This window comes from Euprymna scolopes, chromosome 27 (genome assembly GCF_053919585.1).
Source record: "Euprymna scolopes isolate OS-2025 chromosome 27, ASM5391958v1, whole genome shotgun sequence".
Classification (NCBI taxonomy): domain Eukaryota; kingdom Metazoa; phylum Mollusca; class Cephalopoda; order Sepiida; family Sepiolidae; genus Euprymna; species Euprymna scolopes.
This window is the reverse complement of record NC_136508.1, coordinates 64,986,722-65,012,773: the sequence shown is the minus strand read 5'-3', so window position 1 is coordinate 65,012,773 and position 26,052 is coordinate 64,986,722. Positions and strand designations below refer to the sequence as shown.

General features: G+C 34.2%; 1 protein-coding gene across 1 annotated transcript in view; it reads left to right on the top strand.

Moving 5' to 3' along the window:
• The window catches only part of LOC145248658 (actinia tenebrosa protease inhibitors-like), a 53,553-nt gene that overhangs the window by 15,930 nt on the left and 11,571 nt on the right, over positions 1-26,052 (top strand). The window contains exon 2 of the mRNA XM_080110327.1: positions 8,742-8,822. Within this exon, the coding sequence (XP_079966453.1) occupies positions 8,753-8,822 (70 nt within the window). The 5' untranslated portion in view covers positions 8,742-8,752. The remainder of the gene's footprint in view (positions 1-8,741; positions 8,823-26,052) is intronic.

The following is a 26,052-nucleotide window of genomic DNA, read 5'->3' as shown; positions in this document are numbered from 1 at the left end:
AATGTGTTTTTCAGAATGATGGGGTCTCAGACATTCTGTCCCCAACACTAAGTGTATATGTACATGTATATATGTGTGTATGATTGTGTGTGAGTGTATGCTATACATCAAAAAAGAAAGTCATAAAAACATAAAACCTTCATCAAATGGACCAAAAGCCCCCTCTTTGAACTTAACTCTAACTGGACACTACCAACACTTACTGTTGGGGACAGAATGTCTGAGACAACATCACTCTGAAAAACACATTTAGTATCACAGATGTAAAAATAACATTTAAAACTCTCATTAAAAAGAAAACCTTTTTATGAAAATATCTGAAGATAGCGAAACAAAGCTTGAAACGCGTTATAAAAATATTTTAAAATAAAAATATGATAAAAGGCTGAAAAACACCACAATTGTTGATGGCTACACTCTTTTAAATATACATTTTTTTTTATTTCGTTGGAACTACACAACCATCACTTTATATATATATTAGATTGAAGTTTACCATTGCGTATATCAGCTAAGCACTACATCCTTTTGATTTCATTACTTTATATATATATATATATATATATATATATATATATATATATATATATATATATATATATATATATATATATATATATGGTGGCGGGTGTCTATTTAAATAGACATTCCGACGAGTTATTTACGGGCGTCGATTCCATGGTCGAGTGGGAGAACTGCCGACTGTCAACACAACGGTTCTAGGTTCAATCCTTGGCTTGGGAAAGATGCTAGTCTAGCGGCACTGATGAGTTGTGATACAATGAAACATGGCTGTATGTCGATGACAAAATATATATATATATATATATATATATATATATATAAAATGGGTTAAGAAATTCCAACGAAAGAAAGATGTATATTTAAATAAGGAAGTAGTCACCAACAATGTGTATTTTTTAACATTATTTTATTATTCCGTGTCTTGGTTTTTCATTGAGAATTATGTTTGGATCATTGTAATAATGTTTTTAAGTCATTGAAATCGTTTTTTACGCGCGTTTCAGATGTTCTGTGAAGCGTCCTCGTCAGAAATTATTTTCAAATGTGTTGGAGATGTAAAAAATGGCAATTTTCGTAGTTCATTTGAAGTGTTTCCAAGGGGTGGAGGCTTGTAAGTGTTTATTATTCATTGGCATGTTCAATTTGTATTGCTCTTTTATTGGGCTTGTCCAGGCCGCTTACCTGGTTGTAGTCACTCTCTCTTTCTGCTAGTGTTTTTTCTTTTCCTTTAGGGTGGGGTAGGGTGTGTGTGTGTGTGCGTGTGTGTGTGTGTGTGCATGTGTGTGTGTGTGTGTGTGTGTGCGTGTGTGTGCGTGTGTGTGCGTGTGTGTGTGTGTGTGTTTGCTTTTATTGGTTTGAGAATGTATATACTGTTTTATAGTATTATGAGGTTATTTTCTTCCTTAGGAAGGAAACTGTGATCGAGGTCGTTACTAATGTGTATGTGTGAGGAGGGGGGGGGGACCAGCTCTTCTGAAATAAGGGTAGGGGTGCTTTCATTCTATTTTGATATTTATTTTTTGGATTCTTGGATTTTAGTATTGTGATTTTTCGTTTTAGTCTTTTCGGGTATTCCTTATATTATGTTTGTTTAGAAAGAGGGGTGTATTTAAAATATGTATAGGGGATTTTTTAATGTTTCTATTTATTTATCTCCCCATGTGGATATGGCCAGACCCAGGATCGGTTCCTAGTGTGGGGGAGATTTTGTTCCCCAGAGGGGGGGGGGCAATTGGAGGGGGTATAGGTATGGGAGGGGGATGATAGAGGGGATGATAGTTGTTTCAGTCATGAGGGGGTTCTCCTCCACTGACTGAGGAGGGAGCGAGGTGTTGGAACAGATATTATACTATGGTTCTAGGTGTTTCCTAGTGTTGTTGGTTTCGAGGTTAAGTAGGGTTGGTATTGTTCAGTGTGTTGTATTAGAGATATGGGTGTTATGTCTATGTGTGGTTGTATGCGTGCACGTGTGTGTGTTTTAATGTGTCGGTTCTGATTTATGTGTGGGTGTGTATATATGTATTTTGCTGGGCCTATATAGGATTTGTTGCATGTTGTGCATCTTAGTGCATATACTACATAGGCGCCACCAAATATTTCAGCAATAGAGTGGCCTTACATAAGAGCAACATCAAAATTGCAGATAACAGACACCTCTATGTTTCAAAACACGTACACACATGCAGTGGAAACAGCTTCAAAATAATGCCAATCTTCAAAACAGACAATTATTTTTATTTGCTTACACAGGAAAAAAACTTCATCACCAGATTCACTCCTGAACTGAACAGAACCTAATATCATCACACAAAAACATGAAATGCAAGGTACACTCGCATGCACATCCATACACATAAATATATACACACCCACACATAAATCAGAACCGACACATTAAAACACACACACGTGCACGCATACAACCACACATAGACATAACAACCCTACTTAACCTCGAAACCAACAACACTAGGAAACACCTAGAACCATAGTATAATATCTGTTCCAACACTTCGCTCCCTCCTCAGTCAGTGGAGGAGAACCCCCTCATGACTAAAACAACTATCATCCCCTCTATCATCCCCCTCCCATACCTATACCCCCTCCAATTGCCCCCCCCCTCTGGGGAACAAAATCTCCCCCACACTAGGAACCGATCCTGGGTCTGGCCATACCCACATGGGGAGATAAATAAATAGAAACATTAAAAAATCACCTATACATATTTTAAATACACCCCTCTTTCTAAACAAACATAGTATAAGGAATACCCGAAAAGACTGAAACGAAAAATCACAATATTAAAATCCAAGAATCCCAAAAATAAATATCAAAATAGAATGAAAGCACCCCTACCCTTATTTCAGAAGAGCTGGCCCCCCCCTCCTCACACATACACATTAGTAACGACCTCGGATCACAGTTACCTTCCTAAGGAAGAAAATAACCTCATAATACTATAAAACAGTATATACATTCTCAAACCAATAAAAGCAAACACACACACGCACACACACGCATACACACGCGCACACACACACAAACACACACACACACAAACACACGCACACACACACACACACACACCCTACCCCACCCTAAAGGAAAAGAAAAAAACACAAGCAGAAAGAGAGAGTGACTACAACCAGGTAAGCGGCCTGGACAAGCCCAATAAAAGAGCAATAAAAATTGAACATGCCAATGAATAATAAACACTTACAAGCCTCCACCCCTTGGAAACACTTCAAATGAACTACGAAAATTGCCATTTTTACATCTCCAACACATTTGAAAATAATTTCTGACGAGGACGCTTCACAGAACATCTGAAACGCGCGTAAAAAACGATTTCAATGACTTAAAAACATTATTACAATGATCCAAACATAATTCTCAATGAAAAACCAAGACACGGAATAATAAAATAATGTTAAAAATACACATTGTTGGTGACTACTCCCTTATTTAAATATATATATATATATATATATATATATATATATTCGTAGTCATTGACATACAGCCCTGTTTCATTGTATCATAACTCATCAGTGCCGCTAGACTAGCATCTTTCCCAAGCCAAGGATTGAACCTAGAACCGTTGTGTTGACAGTCGGCAGTTCTCCCACTCGACCATGGAATCGCCGCTCGTCGGAATGTCTATTTAAATAGACACCCGCCACCATATATATATATATATATATATATATATATATATATATATATATATATACTAGCTGTACCCTGCCACGCGTTGCTGTGGCTCAAATTGGCGTATTGGAAAAAGTTCCAAAATGAGAAAAAGTATGTTTCTTATAGGATTAAATTTCCATTTTGCATGGGTACAGTTTTTGTTGTTCCATTTTCTTAGCTGATATAGAATTTCCGGTTTGGTGACACTTGAATATGTAACATAAATTGTCCATGTGAAAAAACAGTCAGTGTGTAACTGTAAGGCCCACAATTGTAAAGATTGTTCCCTGTGCTTTGTTGATGGTTATTGCAAATGACAATAAAATTGGAAAGTGCAATTTCCTAAAGTGTAATTATGTATCCGGTGGAATCATAGGAATGCATGGAATGAAGATATATTCATCTGTGAAAGGTCCTGCTAAGATTGTTGTTTCTATGATATTGTTTGTTAATTTTTTTTTACTGCAAGCTATGTGCCATTGCAAAGCTTGGATTATTTTATATTTCACAACATGATAATTAGTACACCAAATTTCAGTTGCAATACATGCGGTGGCATCCCTGGCAAATATAACTGTTGGATAATTAACCACTTTATCTGCTTTCACAACAGTGTCGATGGATTTGTATTTGACTACCTCACTTGGAATTTTACATTGAATAATAGCGTTAAGTTCATGGGCATATTTGTATTGACCTGCAAGAATAGCTCGTTCACTCAGTCAAATGGAAGTCTTATAATTTGAATATCTGCAAAAACCTTTTAAACTAACTATTCTTTTGATGAAATAAACAGAAATTACAGAAGTTAAAAGTTAAAGAATTTTGCCCTTAACTCTGATCAGCTGGCACTTTTTCGTACCCAATTTCCCACAAGTGATGCAAAAGTTTTTGTGCGGATCGAACAGTCTGCAACTGTACATGCATATTTTGAGTTAAGTTTAATCTCTTCACATGGAACAAAAAAGTAGAGTATTTGAGGCAAGCATTTATTTCATCTGCTGGTGTTGATTGAAGAATAACAGGTAACATTTGTCTGAAATCTCCTGCAAGCAATATTACTGCATTCCCAAATGGTCTGACATTGCCACGCAAATCTTGCAAGGATCGACCAAGAGCCTCAAGTGATTTTTTGCGTACCATTGTGCATTCATCCTAAACAATAAATTGGCATTTCTGCAATATTTTTCTCCATATTGGATGTTTTGGAGATGTCGAACATGAGATTTTTGAAAATTTGAATGTTTTAAAGTAGAATAAATAATTCTTCTACTTGGCAGCAAGGTGGCAGGTATTCCTCATGCAGCAACGGCTAAGGCTATGTCATTTTGTTACCAAATGGCTGCCAAAATCAATTTAATTAGAAAGGTTTTAACAGTTACTTCTGGTGCTGTTCAAGGTAGCAGTAATTTCCAAATAACTTCTATTCTCACAGTCAGTAAATTAGGTGACCAAAATAGGATTTATCCATGTTTTGACAATGCCTTATTCACTGCAATTAATTTAGGAGACTAAAATAGGATGAGGGATTAGAGATGGACAGATAGAGAGGAAGATATATAGATAGAAAAGAGACAGTGAGAGGAAAATAGAGAAAGAGAAGGAGATAGAGAGATAAACAGAGACAGGGGGAGAGTTAGAAACAGAGAGGGATGAGACAGAGGAAAGGAGAGAGATAGAGGGAGTTAGAGAGAGAAAGGGGCTCAAAGAGAGATGGAGAGGGTGATATAGAGAGAAAGATAGATTGAGAAAGGGAAAGGGAGAGATGGATAAAGAGAGATATTAAGAGAGGAAGAGAGAGGGGGAGAGAAACAGAAGGTTCACCGTTTTTTTCCTCGTTCAGTAGAGAAGAAATCTTTCGAGACTGAGGCAATTTTAATGTTTTGTTATTATCCAGAGTACCCCCTTTTGTTTTTTTTTGGGGGGGGGCTAGATTTTCCTCGCATTAGAAACCGACCGGGTTATCTGTACTTTCACTTAACAAATTAATAAAAGAAAAACATATCGTAAAATTTGAATTTAACAGGAAAATACTATTTTAAAAAATAGCACGATAACATAAGTGCATAAGTGCCACTTTAGGTACTCCTTGGGCGTTGAGTTCCATGGCGACCAGCATAATTATTTAATGGTCGCTCACTGAGCCCCCCCCCAGTCAAGGCTAATGCATGCGCACGTAACATTTTTTTTATTTACTGACGTTGGATTAGTAACTAAACGATTTATTGATAATTTCGTAACCCTTAAACGCATGCCGGAATATTTAAATTGGTTCATTATTGTTGTAATGAAAAAAAAAGTTTCATTCAGCACAAAACCAAAAACACATTGATGATAAATGATTTATTATTCTATTCATTGAAATTTACTAATTTTTAAATAAAAAAGTAAAAAAAAAAGTTAATAAAAAAATAGTTGCTTATGTGCGCATAAAAAACTTGTTTTTTGTTTTGTTTTTTTGTTTTTTAGATTAGGTCCACCTTATAATCACCCCCAACTCCTCATCTTAAGAACAGCTTCCGGAATAAACACCACTTTTGGAGGGGGGCGCTATTTGCCAAATTTAACTGATATTTGTTGTCAGCATACTCACCCGAAAATATTATTAAAAAAAAGAAGGGGTTATCCTTTACGGAAATGGTCCCGACGTCAGCCTCGTTCTGAGTTCGGGGAGAGGCCGTTTGACGTAGGCGGTGTCGAGGCAGAAAATTACCCTAACCGTAAAATATGCGATATGTCACAGACAGATGCTTTTACAAATATTGTGAAACAAATCACAGAATTTTACAGGGTTAACTGACCACGTGGAACTATTCTAATCATGTGGACTGTTTTTTGTTTTTAAATTCTAATTATTTGAACTGTTTATTTTGTAAAATTCCAATTATTTGAACTGTTGAATTATCAAAAATTTGAACTGTTTATTTTTTTAAATTCTAATTATTTGAACTGTTTAAAATAAAAAAAATAAAAATTCTAATTATTGGAACGGGTTTTTTTCTCCTTAAGTTAACAACTTGGCACTTTATTGAAGTCGATGAAAGTCGTCATTTAAAAAGAAATTTAAAATTAAATGTTTGTAAAAGTGAGAAATTATTAAAAAATGTTTAGTAACATTTTTCGGTGCTAATGCAGAGAGTGATCCGCGCTATTTTTTAAATCGTGTTTTTTTTTATTCAATTGCAAGGTTAAAGTACAGAATAGGTACAAAACACCCTCCCCTCCCATGTTAAGAATGGCTTTTTAAATAATAACGTTATTATTTCAGCATGGATCACTCTCTGCATGAGTACCCATTTTTCTTTTAATATTCATAAAAAGTAAAACTTTTTCAAAATAAATAAATAAATAAATGTTTGTAAATGTGACAAATAATCGTTTAGTTACGGCAACGTCAGTAAATAAAATATGTTACGTGCGGGGTGGGGTGGGAGACTAAGGGAGCGACTATTATTTTTTTCTACTGGTCGCCATTGAACTCAACGCCCAAGAAGTACCAAAATGTAATTTTTTTTGTCAAATAAATAAATTTCAAGCAATTTTTGCAATAAATAATAGATAGCAACTTCGTTAATTTAACGACTCGCCCCAGCATATTATAAACACCCTAACTTCCCCATGTTAAAACGGTTTTCAGAATGAACAACCTCCCCATATTAAGAACGGCTTTCGAGGTTTATGGAAGGGCGTTTTTTTTAACATGGGGGGGGGGGTTATGGTTTTTATAATACGTTGAGGCATGTCGTAAAAATGAAATAGTTTAGAAAAAGTTAAAACAAACTTTTTTATGTAAACAATGCCGTGAAAAGAAACGAAACAATTAAAACGTAATGTTTCATGAGTGAAAAGCCTTAACATAAATAAAATTAAAAAATTGGTAAGTACATAAATGAATTTAAATTTTTAAAATATGGAATTTTTTTTGTGTGTGTGTGTGTGTGTGTGTGTGTGCTAATGCAGAGAGTGATCCGCGCTATTTTTAAATCGTTTTCCACGTTTAATTAAAGTTTATGATATGTTGTTATTCAATTGTAAGGTTAAAGTACAGAATAGGTACAAAAACCCTCCCTTCCCCATGTTAAGAATAGCTTTTTAAATAATAACATTATTTCAGCACGGATCACTCTTTGCATGAGTAAGTTTGTTTTTTTGTTTTTTTTACTTATCAAGTTAACAGAAAATGAAATCTTTCGTCAATTCGTGGCTGTGAAATGAATCGAACCGGAAGTTCAGTTTTATCAACAGAACAGATTCGCAGTAACGGTTAAAAAATATATTTATTTTATTTAATATTTTAATTTTAATAATTCGCGAGGTAAATTTATTTTAATAACATAAAAACATATCTCGACTCTAAAAATGGGTTGTCTGAAAATTTCAAATAAATTGGTAACGTAGAAATATGGTTTTATTCGTTTAGAACGAACCAACATTTACATTTTTATATATATATACAGATATAAAGTAATGAAATCAAAAGGATGTAGTGTTTGCCTGATATACGCAATGGTGAACTTCAATACCAGTATTTATATATAGATAATTTTATCCCAACCGAACAAAACAGCTTAATACGTAATAGAGAGTATAAAGGAAAGAAAATTTAAACTTGAAAGTTGAACTTTACAATCAAAAGTAGAGCTGATTATAAGAGAAAGAAAATTAAAACTGTAAGTTGAACTTTACAATCAAAATTTATCGTTCGACTGAATACTCCAAAAAACAATTTACAAAGTCCTTATTTTGCGGAGTTTCAAAGAATAGCAAGATATGTGCGAGAGAACTAAAGTCGACTTACGCCTTCTAAATTACAATTTCGCTTAATTTTTACCCCTCAGAAATTGACTAAGTGAACATCGTAGCTGAGCAAGATTGCCGATTAAAAACCAAACGAAATCACAGAAATTGAAGACTTCTAAATCGCGCATGAAAAAAGAAATGTTTTAATATCTATTTAAAATAAACAATTTAACTTTTCGACCATCTCAATATTTTTAAATACTTTATTATTTTTATTATTTCAGAATAAAGAAACATGTTAAGATTGATTTTACCTCTGTTGTTCCTGGCGATACAATCCGTTCTGGCATTCCATCGGGATGAGCGTAAGTTATGTTTTTTATTAATTAAACGTATCTGTAATCAAGAAAAATATCTACACTCTGGCAATAGTCACAACATAAGCGATGCCCTTCGTATCAACTTCGGCCGTCTATCGCAATACATGCTACGTGAATTTCGATGAAACAGAAATACACTCCTATATAAAACCAATAACTCCGAGTGTGCTTTTATAGGCTTACATGTATGGTAATATATACATTGTATGCATTTGTGAAAACGATGGTGTGTATTCTTCTCTCTGTAATAGTTTGAACCTATCGAAGTATGGGGCGACGAAAACAATAATCAAAAACAATAATTTTTATATTAAAACATTAAAATCTTCATTTGGTTAAAAAATGAATAACATGCGAGTAACCATACTGAAACCAGCAACCTCTTAGTTTCGTAAATATGATGTTTCTAAGAACTTACAATTGGTTGACAGATTTAATTAAAAAATTAACCATAAGTTTAAAAAAAATTATACCCCTAGGGTTCCCTGATAATTAAATTATCTTTATAATTCGTCTAAACTAGGTCCAAAAATTTGAAACCTTAGAGTGCAAAACTACCCCTCTTTTGTTTCCTGCCAAAACATGGCGATTTTCACATCTGCCGAAGGTCGGAGATTGCATTGATTGAAGCGTTTTGCAGATAAAACTCGAGATGTGGTTAATTGTCAGAGTAATCTAAATAATATAAAATTCATACCTCATCTAAAAAAGTTCACAACTGTTAAAATATTTACTTTATTAATTGGGGTATCTAATTCATTAAATACAAGTTTATTTTGGAGGGATAGTTTGGTATGAGCGCCTCTATCTAGAAGAACCGTAAGTGTATCTCTGTTAACACTGATACTTTAACTGACTCTATCTTAAAATCTATCACTTATCTGATGATAAAGTAATGAAAAATTTATACCCTTACGAAGATTAAAATCAAGATTTTATATTATAAATATAGAACAAGAAACATTGCATCAGTATTTTAAAGTATACAAACCAGCGTTGTATCAGTATTTTAAAATATTCACACCTTAGACTATATAGGTTATTACATATTAAAAAAATAGAATTATACATATGAATTATTAATGAAATTCATTAAAAATGTTTTTTTTACAAAGGAGTCACCACTTATCAAGGCCCGGAGGTCACTCGAGGATAAGGGTTAATGAGTGTACAGTGGTCAAGGGGAACATATCAATAATCGTTACTAGTGGAAATTTTCTAAATTGGATTACTTAAGGGGATGGCTCATCAAGAATTTGTTCACGTTAGACTTGAACACAACCATATTGTAGTCAGTTGGAAAGCAGAAAATCGGAACAGAGTTCCACAGTCGTGCAGTTCTAAGAAAGAAACTTTGTTCATGGAATCTATGTTTAGGTTTAGGCACAGATAAATAGTGAGGGAAATTATTGATAGTGGTTTCAGCTAGACGAGTGTTTTTTTTTTCGTGAAAGTCAGACCATAGATTGAAGCTCAGATTAGCACTTGCCATGAAAATAACAATAAAGCAGAGACAGGCTCGCGATGTTTCTTTTGTAGGAGAGAGGTTGCAGGAAAGAGGAAAGGGCGTCCCCCACTAGGTTACGAAGTTTATTTTGAACTCTGTCAAGACAGAACAAGCTGCTTCTCGCAGCGCTTGCCCAAATGTGGCAACAGTACTCCATTCTTGGACGCACTTGGCTCTTATACATGTAGAGAATTGCATCAGCAGTGAGATGTCTACTGGAAGGTTAGAACCAATCCCACCATTTTCCCAGCAGCCCTGGGTATTAATATAACTAATTATTTATTTAAAGAAAGCAGAAAGTTGCTGAATGTAATAACTAGCAAGATTCTGACCCAGAATCTGAAGTAACTACGAAAACTTAGTTAGAGAATGTGCATTCCAATTTTGATCAACATATATTGCATAATATTGATTGTAGAATTTTACTTTTTAAATTTAAAGCTTAAGATTAAGTGGACTTCAGAAGAAATGAAATTTAAAGGGAATCTTGTTTAATTGGGGTCTAATGACTGTGGATCAAATTTATTGCAAGTATTGAATGGTTGTACCTTAAACTAAAAATGTGGTGCCTATGTTATGTCCATAAAATCTGCTTAAATAATCATAAGAAACTAAAATTTGGTAAATACTTATTAATTTATGTTTAGTATGCATTGTTAAAATTTTATAACAATTGGAAGCACGTGAATTTTTATGCACAAAAGCTGTGTTCTTAAATTCATAATGATTGGTAAATTAGTTTAGGGGTGAATCCTATACATAAAAATATATAAACATATATATATATATATATATATATATATATATATATATATGATTAGTTTTTTTTTTAAAGAATTCCATCAGAGTGATCAATTAAAAGGAAAATCCAAGGAAAATCCAAATTGTAAGAGCGTATTTATATTTTGTGTACAGAAAGTTGTTAGTTAAGACAGATCATTGGTACCGTCGGTTTCAAGCCCGATAATAAGGCCCGTTTAAGGTATCCTTATCAAGCTCTCTTCAGCCAATATTCGTCGACGAATATTGGCTGAAGAGAGCTTGATAAGGATACCTTAAACGGGCCTTATTATCGGGCTTGAAACCGACGGTACCAATGATCTGTCTCAACTAACAACTTTATGTACACAATATATATATATAATATATATATATAATGTCATATATATATATATAGATATAATATATAATATATATATATAATGTCATATATATATATATATATAGATAGATATAATATATAATATATATATAATGTCATATATATATATAATGTCATATATATATATAATGTCATATATATATATATATATATATATATATATATATATATATATATATAATGTCATCCACAAGCAGTACTGTTTCGTTGTATCTAGATTTCGTATATATTATTATAAAGTCGTAGTTTCAAAAGTAAAAAAAAAAAACGTATATGGGTGCCAATAGTTAGAAGCGAAACCAAAACTGTAGCATTAAAATTTGGTGACGTTCCCACTATACCAACATGACACGCACGTGAACTGATTAAAAAAAAAAAAAAAAAAAAACTGTTATATAGTGGTATACGTTAAGATCAATATATCATTAAAATATCTTACCGCAGGATGTCCAGTCTTCACGTGGGTCTGACAAGGGGAGGTAACTTTGCCCAAAGAAGTAAAGGAGTACTCCCCTTGCATTATACTTTTGTCGTCCTAACAGTAACTGAGATGAATGTACAAAATGTATAACGATTTTTTTCAATTTTGACCGATTTTTGACCCATAAAATCTATTTTAACGAGCTAAAAGCCCATAAAACAACGTTCCGTAAAAGATTCGATCATTTGAGGCCCCTAGCGCCGCTCTGTGAATTTTAGTTTCGGAGGAGATAAAGTTTGAAAATATGGAAACAGGCAGACATTTAGCCTTTTATAGTACTGTTTCACTTTTTCACAGCTCATCAGTGCGGCTAGACAGGCAAGTACATCAAGCCAGGATCGAAAACCGACCGCCTAAATGACAGTCAAAGCTTCTAACCATTAGGCTATACAGCGGCTGCTGTTCGGTTAGTGAATTAACGATGTTTTGACATCGTCCAAATGCCTTCGCTCGATTTGGTTACACACGCGCACACGTATAACATGTAGGAGGTATCAGAAGTTTTTTGAAAACAGACAACATAGTGTTCGATCGGGATATGCTAGACCCGCTGGTTATAACAGATCGAATACTCAGCACCTTTCTCTTGACGAAGACTCGGACATTTAAATTACATATACTGAGCTACACTAAACTTCGAAGAAGTCCACACAATCAAATATGTGACATAATTACTCGGAGGCATGTATATAGTTCTACTCATTCCACAGAATAAAATCATTTTCTCTGAAGTAACCACCTCAAAGGCAGCACGTAAAAACATAATTTCTAAGCAAGCCCACTAGAAAGATAACAACGCGCCTAAACAAACAATAAAAACTAATAAAAACATCTTTTAAATAAAAAAGTAATAAAAAACATTTAAAAAATCTCTTTGTAAACAAATAATAACAACAAAGAGCTTTTTTACAAACACGTAATATCTTTTATGTGGGAACGCAAAACGTACGCCCTTATTAAAAAAAAAAAAAAAAAAGATATTAATGCATATTTTCTTTTTTATCTCAATTTTCACCGGCAGAAAGTTGCCGAACGTAACAACCAGCAAGATTCTGAACCAAGTACAGCATTATCAAATCTAAGTATACCTCACAGACACTGTAATGTATGGAAACGACACTAACTCTACGCGGATTTAACCGGCTTCCTCCAAAGGCGGAAGTTTCATGGGGGCATTAAATTCACAAGCGGTGCCCAGCGGCATGTATGTCACCGTTAGGGGAGATGACGACGTTAAGTTTTTGCAACTCTTGCAAAGAGGTGTTGACGTCCTTCTACGTTCAGCGCCTGGACTTCCAAATTTGGTCACTCATCTGGTTCTGATTAAGCTCAACGTTGTTTAACTTAACGTGATCTAACGAGAACCGGTGTGTCAACGTTATTATGCCTTACATTTTAATGTATAAGTTTAACATAAAATAATTTATATATACCGTATATTTCGGCGTATAAGGCGACCGTCAGATGAGACGAGGTACAAAATTGGAGCAAATTTTAATAATTTTATCATATATCGGTTGTATAAGACGGCTGCTAAACCACGAAACCATGTTTGTTTAGCCTAAGCTTGAGCTTGCAACACCCGGTATGAAATATTGTTCTTTAAAGATGATTTTTTAACTTTAAAGATCGTCTTATACGCTGAAATATACGGCATGTGCAGGGTGGGGCAGAGCAACTTGCTTATTTGGAATATCAGTTAAAATTAAAAAAGCAAGTTACTCTGCCCCATCCTGCGTATAGAATTTTTTTATTATGTGCTGTATTTACACATATAGATATATATTTCACTATTATATAAAAGTAATTTTGTCTGTGTTTATGTGTGTATGAGTTCGTTCCCTATAGAATCTAAAACGACTGGGCCGATTTTTATGAAATTTCACACAAATGTACTTTATGTATCTGGCATGTACAAAATGCATAACAACGTCGGGTCTTCCTGCTAATCTTATATATAAACGGCCATATGTCTGTCTTTCCGTCGGTTTGTCTGTCTCTATATTTTCAAAATCTATCTCCTCCGAAACTAAAAGTCGCAAAGCTGCGATAGGGGCCTCAAGTGATTAGATTTTTTTATGGGTCGTTTTTTATGGGTCTTTAGCCGCTAAAATAGTTTTTTTAAGGTGTCAAAAATGGGTCAAAATTGAAAAAATTGTTATACATTTTGTACATTCATTTTAGTTTATTTTTATTTTTTTAATTTTTAATCGGTTTATATACGTATCACGTTGATACAGCTTCGAGTGCTGATGGCACCTAAATACGTTTTTTTTTTCTTTTTACTTTTAAAATCACGACTCTTTAATAATATATACGAAATCTGAACAAATTAAAATATCATATTTAAGCGTATTTTACGATCGGGTAAAGAAGCCCCCCGCTACTATATATATATATCTGTGTGTGTGTGCATATATGTATGCGTATGTGTGTGTGTGCGCGCGTGTGTATTATATATATGAATGGAAATTCTGAGTTAAATTACGTAGAAAAGTTACTGTTTGACAAAGGAGTGAAACCCACAGTATTTCAGTATTCCATTTAATATATATATATATATATATATATATATATATATATATATATATATATATGTATATGTGTGTGTATAATTAATATTTATTTATAAAAACTATTATTATAAGCCCCTTTAAGTAAGATTGAGACTGTTTTAGGGAATTATAATAAGCTGTCCACTTTAGCATAACGCAATATTCCGGCGTCTGCTGTTGAAAACAATCTGACTACCATCCTATATTTGTCCGCTTGCAAAAGCATACACATGCATACACACTTCGAATGATGATCAGGTCTTTGTTTATGAACATAAAGTGAAATAAAGTGAAATAAAATAGCTTCGAATACAAATTATTGAATTATTGCATATCAAGATCATTAATATTAACATTAGTATGCGGCTTCGTTTTGTGTTTTTACTACACTATTCATTCTCAAAAGGCAGAGCTTTTGAAATATTGAATTATAATAATAAAAGACTATATAAAAAAAAGGACATGTTTCTATGCTTTAACCAGCACTCCTCTTTAAGGAATTTAGAAAAAGCGGTTCACCTAAGGGCAAAATGCAATATTCTGATTTCCTGCCGTTGATAACTTCTTTGTATTTACAGGCACTAAATGTTTCTCAGTTCATATGTTAATTGCTAGTAGCCTAGAGGTATACTAGCCTACAGAGTTAAGATTGACTTTTTGACTGGGTTCGAATCTCCCGACTAGCAGTAATTATCAATTCCTACACTGATTATTGCGTAAGCATGAGAAACAATTGTCTGCGAATATAAAATAATTGTTAATATTCATTCACAAAATATTATCGTTATATATGTGTGTGTGTATGCGTATATATATATATATATATGTATATATATATGTATATGTATATATGGTGTCTCAAATATGTACTCACGCATCAAATGACGATAAAACTTTATTTATGGACATTAGAGAGAAATGGAATAGTTTTGAATGCAGAAGACAAATGAACATAGATTCCATGAACAAAGCTTCTTTCTTAGAAGTGCACGCCTGTGGGACTCTTCCGTTTGCCTGTTTCCCACCTGACTACAACTTGGATGTCTTCAAGTCCAACGTAAACAAATTCCTGATAAACCGCCCCCTTAAGTAAGACACTTTATCAAATCCCCATTACTAACGATTACCGCGATCTTATCCCATTGATTACTGTACATGCAATAACCCTTATCCCCGAGTGGTTTCCAGACCTTGATAAGTGGTGACTACCATGTAAAAAAAAAAATTGAAGAATCATGTTCGTAAACATTCAAATTGATGACTATTATTGTATGAATAGAGGCTACGTTATAACGCGCACCAAGGGATTCGTAAAAGCCACGAAACAGATTATTGTAATCAATTTTTTAGACACTCTGTATATTAAAATGGAAAAATACATTGACCGTCAGAGATCGAGGAGGTTTCACTACAAATGTGAACGTATTACTTTTTTTTTTGGGGGGGGGGTATTTGAATGATAAAAAAAAAAACTTTCACAGCACGTGTATTAAAATGGAGAGAAAAAATTATCTTTGAAGGAATGTTTTGACAATTTGAATTTAAAAATAGGCGATCTGTCTGTGAAAATTGCGTCCAAAAGGAACATCTTTTTTGTATTGAATTATTTTAATTCTTTTTTTGTGTGCCTATACAAACCATTAAAATCGTGTGTCCATTGTCCTCTAAAATGGCAAAGACCCTAATTGATCAAACCATCACTTCACTGGATGCCATTTTTTTTCTACACTTTCATGTTATAGCATTGTGTTGAATAATTACGTTCAGGTATGTATCATTTACGTTTGCTTTTGTGTGACACTATCATAAATCACAGACGAAGGACAGTTGCTTTGGTTAAAGAAATGTACAGTAAGTGTTTTTTAATGATTGGTGCCACTAATTATTTATTTACTGTACAATGCAGGCTGTGGTAGAATATACAAAAAAGTAAAAAAAAAAAAAATCGGTCAGTGATTTTACGCTAAGGGAAGCATTTTTGCAAAAAAAAAAAAAAATAAAATAATCAAACACTTTGTGATAAATTCTCAGTGTGTCCCTATTTACGTGCCTTCTTATAAGAGCAAAATTCGACACGAGATCAGTATTTAATGTGTAGGGAAATCAGGTTCGCCTAAAAGGGACACTCTGGATTGGAACAAAAATAAAACCTGCCTCAAGGTAGAAGGATTTTTTTTTTCTGACTGGTGACGGAAAACGTGAAGTTTAATATCAGTACAGATCCTGCACTTTGCTTCTAACCAAAACACCAAAGAATTCTGTTATGTTAATTAACTACCTTTCTATAACGTTGTCTACACATTTAGACATGCGTTAACATGTAGTCACCCAGGACCCACACGTTGTAGACTCAGCCGTAAATGAGACAAAGAATAAGAATAAAGAAAAGACTTCAACTCCTGTTTTAAGTTAAAAAAAAAAAAAAAAAAAAAATATTTTTCGTTCTCCCGCCACGCATGACTTCTTGTTACGGATGTGACGTCACCCACGTTTTTAAAATGATCGTCTTCTCTAACGTGTTCACTCTCCTTTTTATACTCTTTTTTTTTCTCTTACCGTGACGTCATTTCGCATACAGCTCGGTATTTGCATATAGCCGCCATACGCGCGTCCGTCCTCTTTTACACGGTTAATTTGTTCTCTGTCAGTGCAAGTTAGATTGAACTTTTTTTCTGTGGTATTAGTGGGATAAAAAGCCAATTGAAGCACAGCACTTAGCGCTTTATTATTTTAATATTTTTTAATAGAAAGTACAAAAAGCGCTGTGGGCGCGTTCTCAACATCTTTGTAAATATCGCTTCTCCTATTTTGCCTCTCAGTCCTAGTTAATCGGAGGTAATGTTTTTGAAAAAGGGGGGGGGAAAGCTCTATACTGGATCGGCAGTTTTATTTTCCTGCGCAGGCGCTTTAGATGTCTCCATTTTTCCTTTTCTATTCCTATCTTTGTTGCCATGTCACTAAGAAGGATACTGGAGGTAAATGTTTTACCGGGGCTGACATTATCCGCCTGATAATCGGGGACCCGAAACTTATATTAACCCACAAGGAGACGGTCTTATAAGCAGGTGTATTTCTGAACGTTTATATCTGATATACCTCTGCGTTGTAAAAAGAACGTGTCATATATAGTATCAGACCGTTGCTATAGACCACTTCATGCTCTCCAAGAAATTTCAACAAAAACAAATAGCAAGCCGTGGTTCAGTGCAGAATGTACCGCTGTTATTGCGCACAGAACTTACTATTTTTATTGCTTCCAACGATACGGATATTCTGCAGCTAAAGTCATCTTTAGGGCTACCAGCAACCACTGCAAAAGAGTAATAAAGAACGAAAGATAATGTTACCGTCCCCACAATAAATCAATCCATCAAGAGATTTGGTTCGTCTGTGTTTTATCGAATAACAAACAAGGTCTTATACAAACGCGCCGTCTACCCCACCACCATTAATAGACTTCAAAATATATTTGATTCATATGAAGACACGAAAAGAGAGCCTGGGTATCTTGAAATGATCCTCGCTGGAATAAGGACGTTGGTAAAAACACGAGTCAACCTCATTTAGCAAAACTCAATTGTCTTGGGAGTCCACTCCTGTGATTCAACATAAGCCGAACGTTCAAACGTGAGAGATATGAATACGCAAACACGTATAGACATGTATAAATTCCGAACGAAAAAAGTAAAACAATCTCAATCGTTAATAATAAAATAATTAAAAAAAAAATAATTAAAAAACAGTTATACACAAATTCCTAAGTCAGCACATGAACCAAATTTGAATACATAAATATTAATTTAAATGAGAGTTATACCGGGCGTTTATAAGTGTTTTTTTTTTTTATTGATTAATAAAAAATATAATATATTTTTATTGCCCGATCGCGTCGAACGGGCATGGTGTAAGGCAGTAACAAAGAAAAAAAATGCACACACACACACACACATACACACACACACACACACACACACATACACACACACATACACACGCAGACCCCCAATGATCAACCAGATGGAAGGTAACGCCCATAGAATTGTAACAGTCCTTTTATCGTTGTTATATGTGAACACGCACATGTACATAAAAAAGGCCGTTAGAAACATACACATAACAATCACAGGATTACATGAAATAGATATGTGTATAAATATTAGTGATGGGACGATTACAATATTTTTCCCGATTCCGATACAATTACTGATTCCGTACTAAATTAACGATTCCGATACAATTATCGATTCCGATTCCGATTCTTTATAAATCTCTAAATATTTAATTATAGAGTTGCTATTTTCCCTCGATTTCTGTAAACACACACACACACACGTTAAATATGCAGATATTTTCTGTAAACGTAAAATTACACTTGTGAGGATGATCTGTCGATTTTAGATTTACTGGTATTTTAAAAATCAACAAATATTTATTATTTTTTCATTATTACCAGCAATTGAAAATTTTGCTTTAAATAAAATCAAATAAAAAAGACAATCAAAAGAATCGTTTTGGCATCGGAAAATAGGCACCAATTTTTTCGATTCCGATACCGATTCCGATGCCCCAAATTTGTCGATTTTTCCGATTCCCAATTCCGAGTCCTATCAATCGACCCAACACTCCTAACGGAGATGGTTTTGTAAAAGAAAATCAGTCTGAATTGCAAATAGATTTGGTTTCAAGGTGGGAGCTTGCAGAACGATGAAAGATTCGAAAAGGTATATTTCCAAAATATAAGAAGAAAATAAAGCAGTAGACGAAAGTGAAGATCGTTTTTTTTAAACCAAGTTACAATTCAGAAATTTGTGAAATACCTGGTACCGATAATTTTTTTTTTTTAATTTAAAAAAAAATTATGAGGAAGACACTTAATGTGATTTATTAACCAGGGCTAGTATAGGCATCACTTGCCTAGTGGAAAGTGTGGGTCTTGTTCTTCGTAATACATTATCCAAATCAATCCAGGTGGAAAGGTGTTATCTAAATGAAAGTGCTCAATATTGAGATTGTTCAAAAGTTTTGTAGCCATGGTGATATTATTTGAGCACAGTGTGATGCTGGTGCTCGTGTGATCGAAAGAGTTTGGAGTGGATGAAATAAGTTTAGAAAACTTGTGCCACTACGAACCGTCACTATTAACCAAAGCAAGGGTCTATTAGGCATGCGTCGACAATGTGATGATGCATAAAGTAAAACTGGGTCAGTGAGGATTGAGGATATGCGTTGCATGGAGAAAAAATTGTATGACAATGATACGATGGATATGTAAACGCGAGTTTTAAAAACTCTTACTTGTGCTGACCTCAGATGAAGATCAAATTTCGAAAGTATAGAGAAATGTGTAATTTGATGTTTATGGTATAAAGCTGGCCATTTTTTCGAGAGGTCAGTTCTTGGTGGCCGAATGGTGATGACTGGGAAAAAGACCAGAAACTAATATTTCTGAACAAAAGTATATTTCAATCTCTGGGCAAGGGAGGGTGGTCAGAGATGACCCTCTGATTAGGACAGTCAGCATGTTTTTCTGGATGTTGGCAGTCATTTTGCTTTTCATAAACTCTTAGCACTGGGGCCCCTTGGTGTAAAATACCTTCGATCAACTCGACAAGCAACATAATCCAACGCCGTCTCAGTAATTTAATGCGTGAATATCAAAGAGACAGAAAAGAATGTGGAATTTAAAGAAAATCATTATAAAAACAATAAATGTAGAAACATTAGGATCTGTTAAAAAAAAAAAACTGGAAAAAAGTTGAGGGAAAATTGGAATGAAGGGAAGATTGAAACGACATAATGTACGCCAATGCTGAAAAACAGTCGAAATATTAAGAAAAAAATCCTGAAATGCGGGAACCAACCTACATAATCTGCGAACGTTAATCAATTCCACTTAAGTTGAAATAAAAAGAAAATAAAAATATGGGAAAAATATGAACCAAGGGAAGTGAAATATGCAGAACTCTCATAAAACATACGCACACTTTTGCTGCTATCAACCCCAATCGTTAACATGTCAGTGAAAGATTAAGAAGGATGAAAAGATGGAGAAAAATATGAATGAAAAGAAAAATTTATAAATAAATCATGGGACTAAGTTTAACTCCTAATTAATCGCCCCCCTAAGTAAGACACTTTATCAAATCTCCAATACCAACTATTACTACGATATTATACCATCGGTTATTGTACACAAAATAACCCTTATCCCCGAGTGGCTTACGGGTCTTGATAAGTGGTGATCCCCACGTAAAAAAAAAAAGTAATAACAATTTTTCTATTCAGTCAATGATTTTGTTGGTTGTTTTTGCTTTACAGCATATCAACCCTTTTCAGGTTATTTAATGCCGAATCCAGTGATTTTGAAGAACAATATTTTAATAGAGTATATTTGTTTTTTTTTTTTAAAGTCGGTTTCTATTTAACCCATAGTTGGGACCCTAACAGATACTACCACTCCGGGTCAGAGTGGACCTGGGAGCAATGGCAATAAAAGGGTGGCTCAACACTTTAAAAAGCCCGCAAAGCTGGGGCCTCACTATCGGATATAGTTTAAGGTCATATCCGGGACCCAATGGTTTTGTAGTTATTTTGGCAGTTGAAACGAATCGAGTTCGTTTGAAGTACAACATTTTATATCCTGTTTCTCGTAAATTTGTATATTTGTATATGGCTATTTTACAAAAACCAATTCCACAGACGTTAAATTTGTCGAGGAGGACCGGAAATAAATAGCTTATATATATATATATATATATATATATATATATATATATATATATATATATATATATATATATATATATATATATACTAGCATGGGTGTCCGGCGTTGCCCGGGTGTTTGGAGGTGTATGCTGAGCAAAAAAAAAAAGGTCAATTTTTTAAACTTTGACCCCTATTATGACCTCTTAACATTTATTCTTTTGGGCTTAAATCAAGTTATTAAGTTAGATCCATATCCAAGGAATCTATATCTAAAATTTCAAGTGTTTAGATCCAAAATTGTCGGAAAAATCGTTGAACTTTGACCCCTTAACAGCCAAATTTCTGGCCGAAAATCGATCACATAGATTTTCCCAAATCTCAGTAACCTATATATCAAATTTCGAGTCTGTAGACTAAAAATTGACAGAGTTATTGCGTAGGGAAATGTACACACACACACACAAACACACACACAGACACGTTCACTTATATATATATATATATATATATATATATATATATATATATATATATATATTTACTATTATATAAAAATCACTTTGTGTGTGTGTAAGACAGTTCCTTCCTTATAGGTTCCGAAACGACTGAGCCTATCTTTCGCAAATGTCGCACTAAGGTAATTCATATGGCAGCGTTCTTAAATATGTTTTGTACAGAAATTCATCCGATAAGTATGGAAAATCCAAAAACTTCGATCTTAAAAATAGTTTTTCTCTCTTATAGATAAAAAAGAATGTTTTTACAGGGAATATTTTACGTTACACCCGTCAAGGGAGATAAAATCTTAGCAAATCATTTCTTCTTCTTCTTAAAAAAGCAAAACAAAACAGATTTATTGTAATGCAGACATATAAATTAGTGGAAAAGCATTCGACTACAAACCGAATGATCCCCTATTCCTGCCCAGGTGTACGTCAACATTTTATGTTCATTTTTCTTATTAATGAGTTCAATTTTCGATAAAAGAAGAGGTACCATTTAAAATCGCTGCACATCATGTCTTCGTTTGCATATTTTAAAACTAAACATTAATCAGAAGTGACTTTTCCAGGGCATTCGTCGTCAAGGCCAAACATCAGCTGACGTTATATTGTAAACAAACAGATTGAATTTGATGAACGACATTATCTTTATTATTTTTCTACTTAAAAAAATTGTTTTTTGCGAATTAGTCCACCGGGCAAATTATCGCTCGTAATATATAATAACCAATGGAGGATTGATTCTATAATAATACATACGCAATCTACACAAATTAAAATACCATGTTTTAGCGTATTGTACAACCGGACAACGCCGATTGCGCAGCTAGTCTTATATATAAAAGATAGTCTCCATAATTTCAAAATCTATCTTCTCCGAAACTAAAAGTAGCAGAGCGGCGCTAAGGGCCTTAAATGATTGAAGTTTTTATAGCCTTTAGCTGGTTAAAATAGTTTTTAAGGGGTCAACAATGGGTCAGAATTGAATCGTTATACATTTTGAGCATTCATCTTAGTTTATTTAAAAAAAATTTATTTTCAGTGAGTTTGTGTGCGTGTCACGTTGGTACAGTGGTAATATCACCAGCTTTGGATGCTTCAGTTTCGATTCTAGCAGATGGCTCCCAAATGAATTTTTTTTTTTTTTTTACTTTTAAAATCACGACTCTATAATAATATATACGAAATCTGGACAAATTAAAATATCATATTTAAGCGTATTTTACGCCTGGGCCCCCCCCCCCCGCTATTATATAATATAACAACATACCTAAAACAAAAATACGTTTAAGGTTCCCAAAATTCATACTAGAATTGTCCGTGGAAAATATTATTTTCAAATATCAGTGTTAAATAATAATCAGTTTTAAGCGACTGTCTTCTGGATGTTGGTGGTTCAATCCTCAGTATAGACAATACAAAGAATACAACTACAAACTATTTCATTTTCTATCGGGTCATGGCAGACAGTACAAGAGTAAGCTATTTGCTATTCAAAAATGTCAGCGATTATATCGTTCGAAACATTTACAAATACATTACAATGGTTTACATGTACCTTCTACAAATTGGCAAAAAGTTTTGCACCGGCCCGGTAAACGAATAAAAAAAATATACCATTAATTTTACACAAAAACATAGAAAGAATTTATGTGATTTAAAATGTCTTGATCGTGTTTTTGACAACATCTAATTCAAACAAAAGCATATTAATATATTGCATTACTTTTTCGAACCATACAACTATCTTATTAAAAGAAATTAATTAAAAGAGTGTAAAAGATTGTGGGGAGGCAATTATATATTTATTTAATATAAATAATTATACAAGAATTAATTTGTTAAACAAACAGATGCAAAAACATTTTGGATGAGGGACGCAGTTTTTTTTTTTTTTTTTTTTTTTTTATCAAACTTATGCCTAATGAGATCCGGCCTTTATGACCTTAGCCGAAACATATCTCGTAAAGTATACATTTGCGTAAATAAACAAAATGTATTTTTCATTTAATTCACAGATACGTCCTTCGTCATTTCCGACACATCAGTGTGGCTGACCATAACGAAATTTGAAAAAACAGGACTCTAGAGTTTGAAGCGTAACGCTTCACAGAGAGCGAATTTCCACTTCGGTATATTTAAATATACCGCTTTTTTTTCTAAATAGATGTCAATTATTTGTTGATTTTGTTTAGGATACATTTGAACGAATTCACTCATTTATACAAAAGGTTTTATATATATATATATATATATATATATATATATATATATATATATATATATATATATATATAACTACTTCATTTACTCACATAAAATTAATATACGAAAGTATAAATTTATGCGTAAACTTTATGTATTTACTTCAAAAGTGCTCAATACGTAGGTAGAGCTAGTTAGTAAGTTATAAAATATATATTGCGATTAAGCTACGCCATATATATTTTATAACTTACAATATATATATATATATATGATTTTCAGAATGTGAGAGATTGTATATAATAAATTCCACAACCAAACAACGTCGCAGCTCACAAGAGCCATGACAGTCAACGAACCGGAAGTCCAAGACTCGAGTTTCGCCCTCATTTGGGCTCATCAGTTAGACACATCCGAATTCAGGATTCGAAACCAGAGCCTCTTGCATTAGACCTCTTCAAAATTGACCTCTTTCTTCAAACATATGGAAACTGATATTATTCCCATTCTCCAAGGTCTAAATTAGCTAAATATACCAGTTATTGTGATCTTGGACATTGGCTATGCCTGCCTCAAGAGCCATGTAATTTTATTGTTGACGTTTTTCAAAAACGCTGCAAAATATGGGATATTATGTCCTTATTTTCATTGTAGCTTTCCAGAGGTTGATGCTATAGCATTGAAAGTGGTACCAAATGAAAGCTAATAAAATTTTCTTGCATATGGTAGTAAGCACAACAAAACACATGAACACCTGTGTAAATTTTAACTAATTTTAATGCACAAACAGCTGGGACATTACAAAAAATCAGTTTGGTAGTATGATAGCACTGCACTGACACATATATTGCATAAGAAACTGTCAGATAGGATGATACAAATACATGTTTTATCACTTGTTCAATGTGGCTTTTTGAAACTGTCAAATTTTTTCCTGTGGTACTCCACAACTTGTGGGTCACTTGTGATCTGAGTTGCAAAGTCACTCATTAGTTTCACACCACTCTCAGCCACCTCATTGATAACTTTCACTGACCTCAAAAACTTCTGTGCAATCCTGTAGCTGTCATTGTCTTCCCAGGTATCAGCAAGAGTAGTGAGCCAGTCACATTTCACTCGAAGAGCATCAAACAGAAAGTGAGACTCTGGCCCTACCAGGTCTGTGAGAACTGTAGCTGCATTGATGACAGGAAACACTGGCTTGCCTTTCCTGTAACTCTCAGGTTTCTCTGTTTCTGACAGCTTGACTGCGAGCTTCTCTTTTGCAGACTTGGTCATGCTGGCATGTGAACTGAACAAGGTGAATGGCACTAGTTCCTGGGTCAGATACCAGTGGTGGTTGTTCATTTTCTTGAGAACAGAGGTTGCCAGTTCATAGTCATACTGCTTGTATTACAGCATGTTCTTCATAAGCTGGAGGTCATGGATAGGTGCATCAGCTGCAGATGTGATGGTCACCCAGTGGCTGGTGTAGTATAAGGCCAGGAACTTGTTCATCCTCTCCAGCTTGAAGATAGTGTCCGTGTTGTATTTTAGTTCCTTAGAAAACATGAGCATCTTCATACAGTAAATGTTCCTGGCCATCCAGCGGGCTTGGTGAATGGCACCTGGCTTGGCCCAGTGGATACCTCGAGGAGGTTCCTCACCAAGCAGGATCAGGCACAGCTCTACCACCTCTCTGTAATCTGCCCTCGGACTTGCTTCCTCAAGGAAATTGCTTAAGACTACAATTGTGCTTGTCTTCTTCTGTTTCAAGTCTTGTTCAACTAGGCCCAGAACTCTTGGGCAGTCCTTAACCAACTTGTCCCACTTCTCTTTCACATTGCTGAACATTGGGCTGTCAGGACTCTTGTTGATGCCACTGTTGCTTGCTGTGGTATCAAATACCAAGCCTACAATGTTGTCTGTGAGACTCCATGCTTCTATCAGTTCCAATGTAGCATTACACTGTTGGATTCCTGTGGAACTTTCTATGAAAGGCACACCAAGCAGCTTCCCTTCTTCATACTGTGGAGTGCCAGAGACGAGTACTGCAAGACTTTCCACTGGGTATCTTTCACCAAGAACATCTCGTAGAAGTTTTCCATCCCAGTG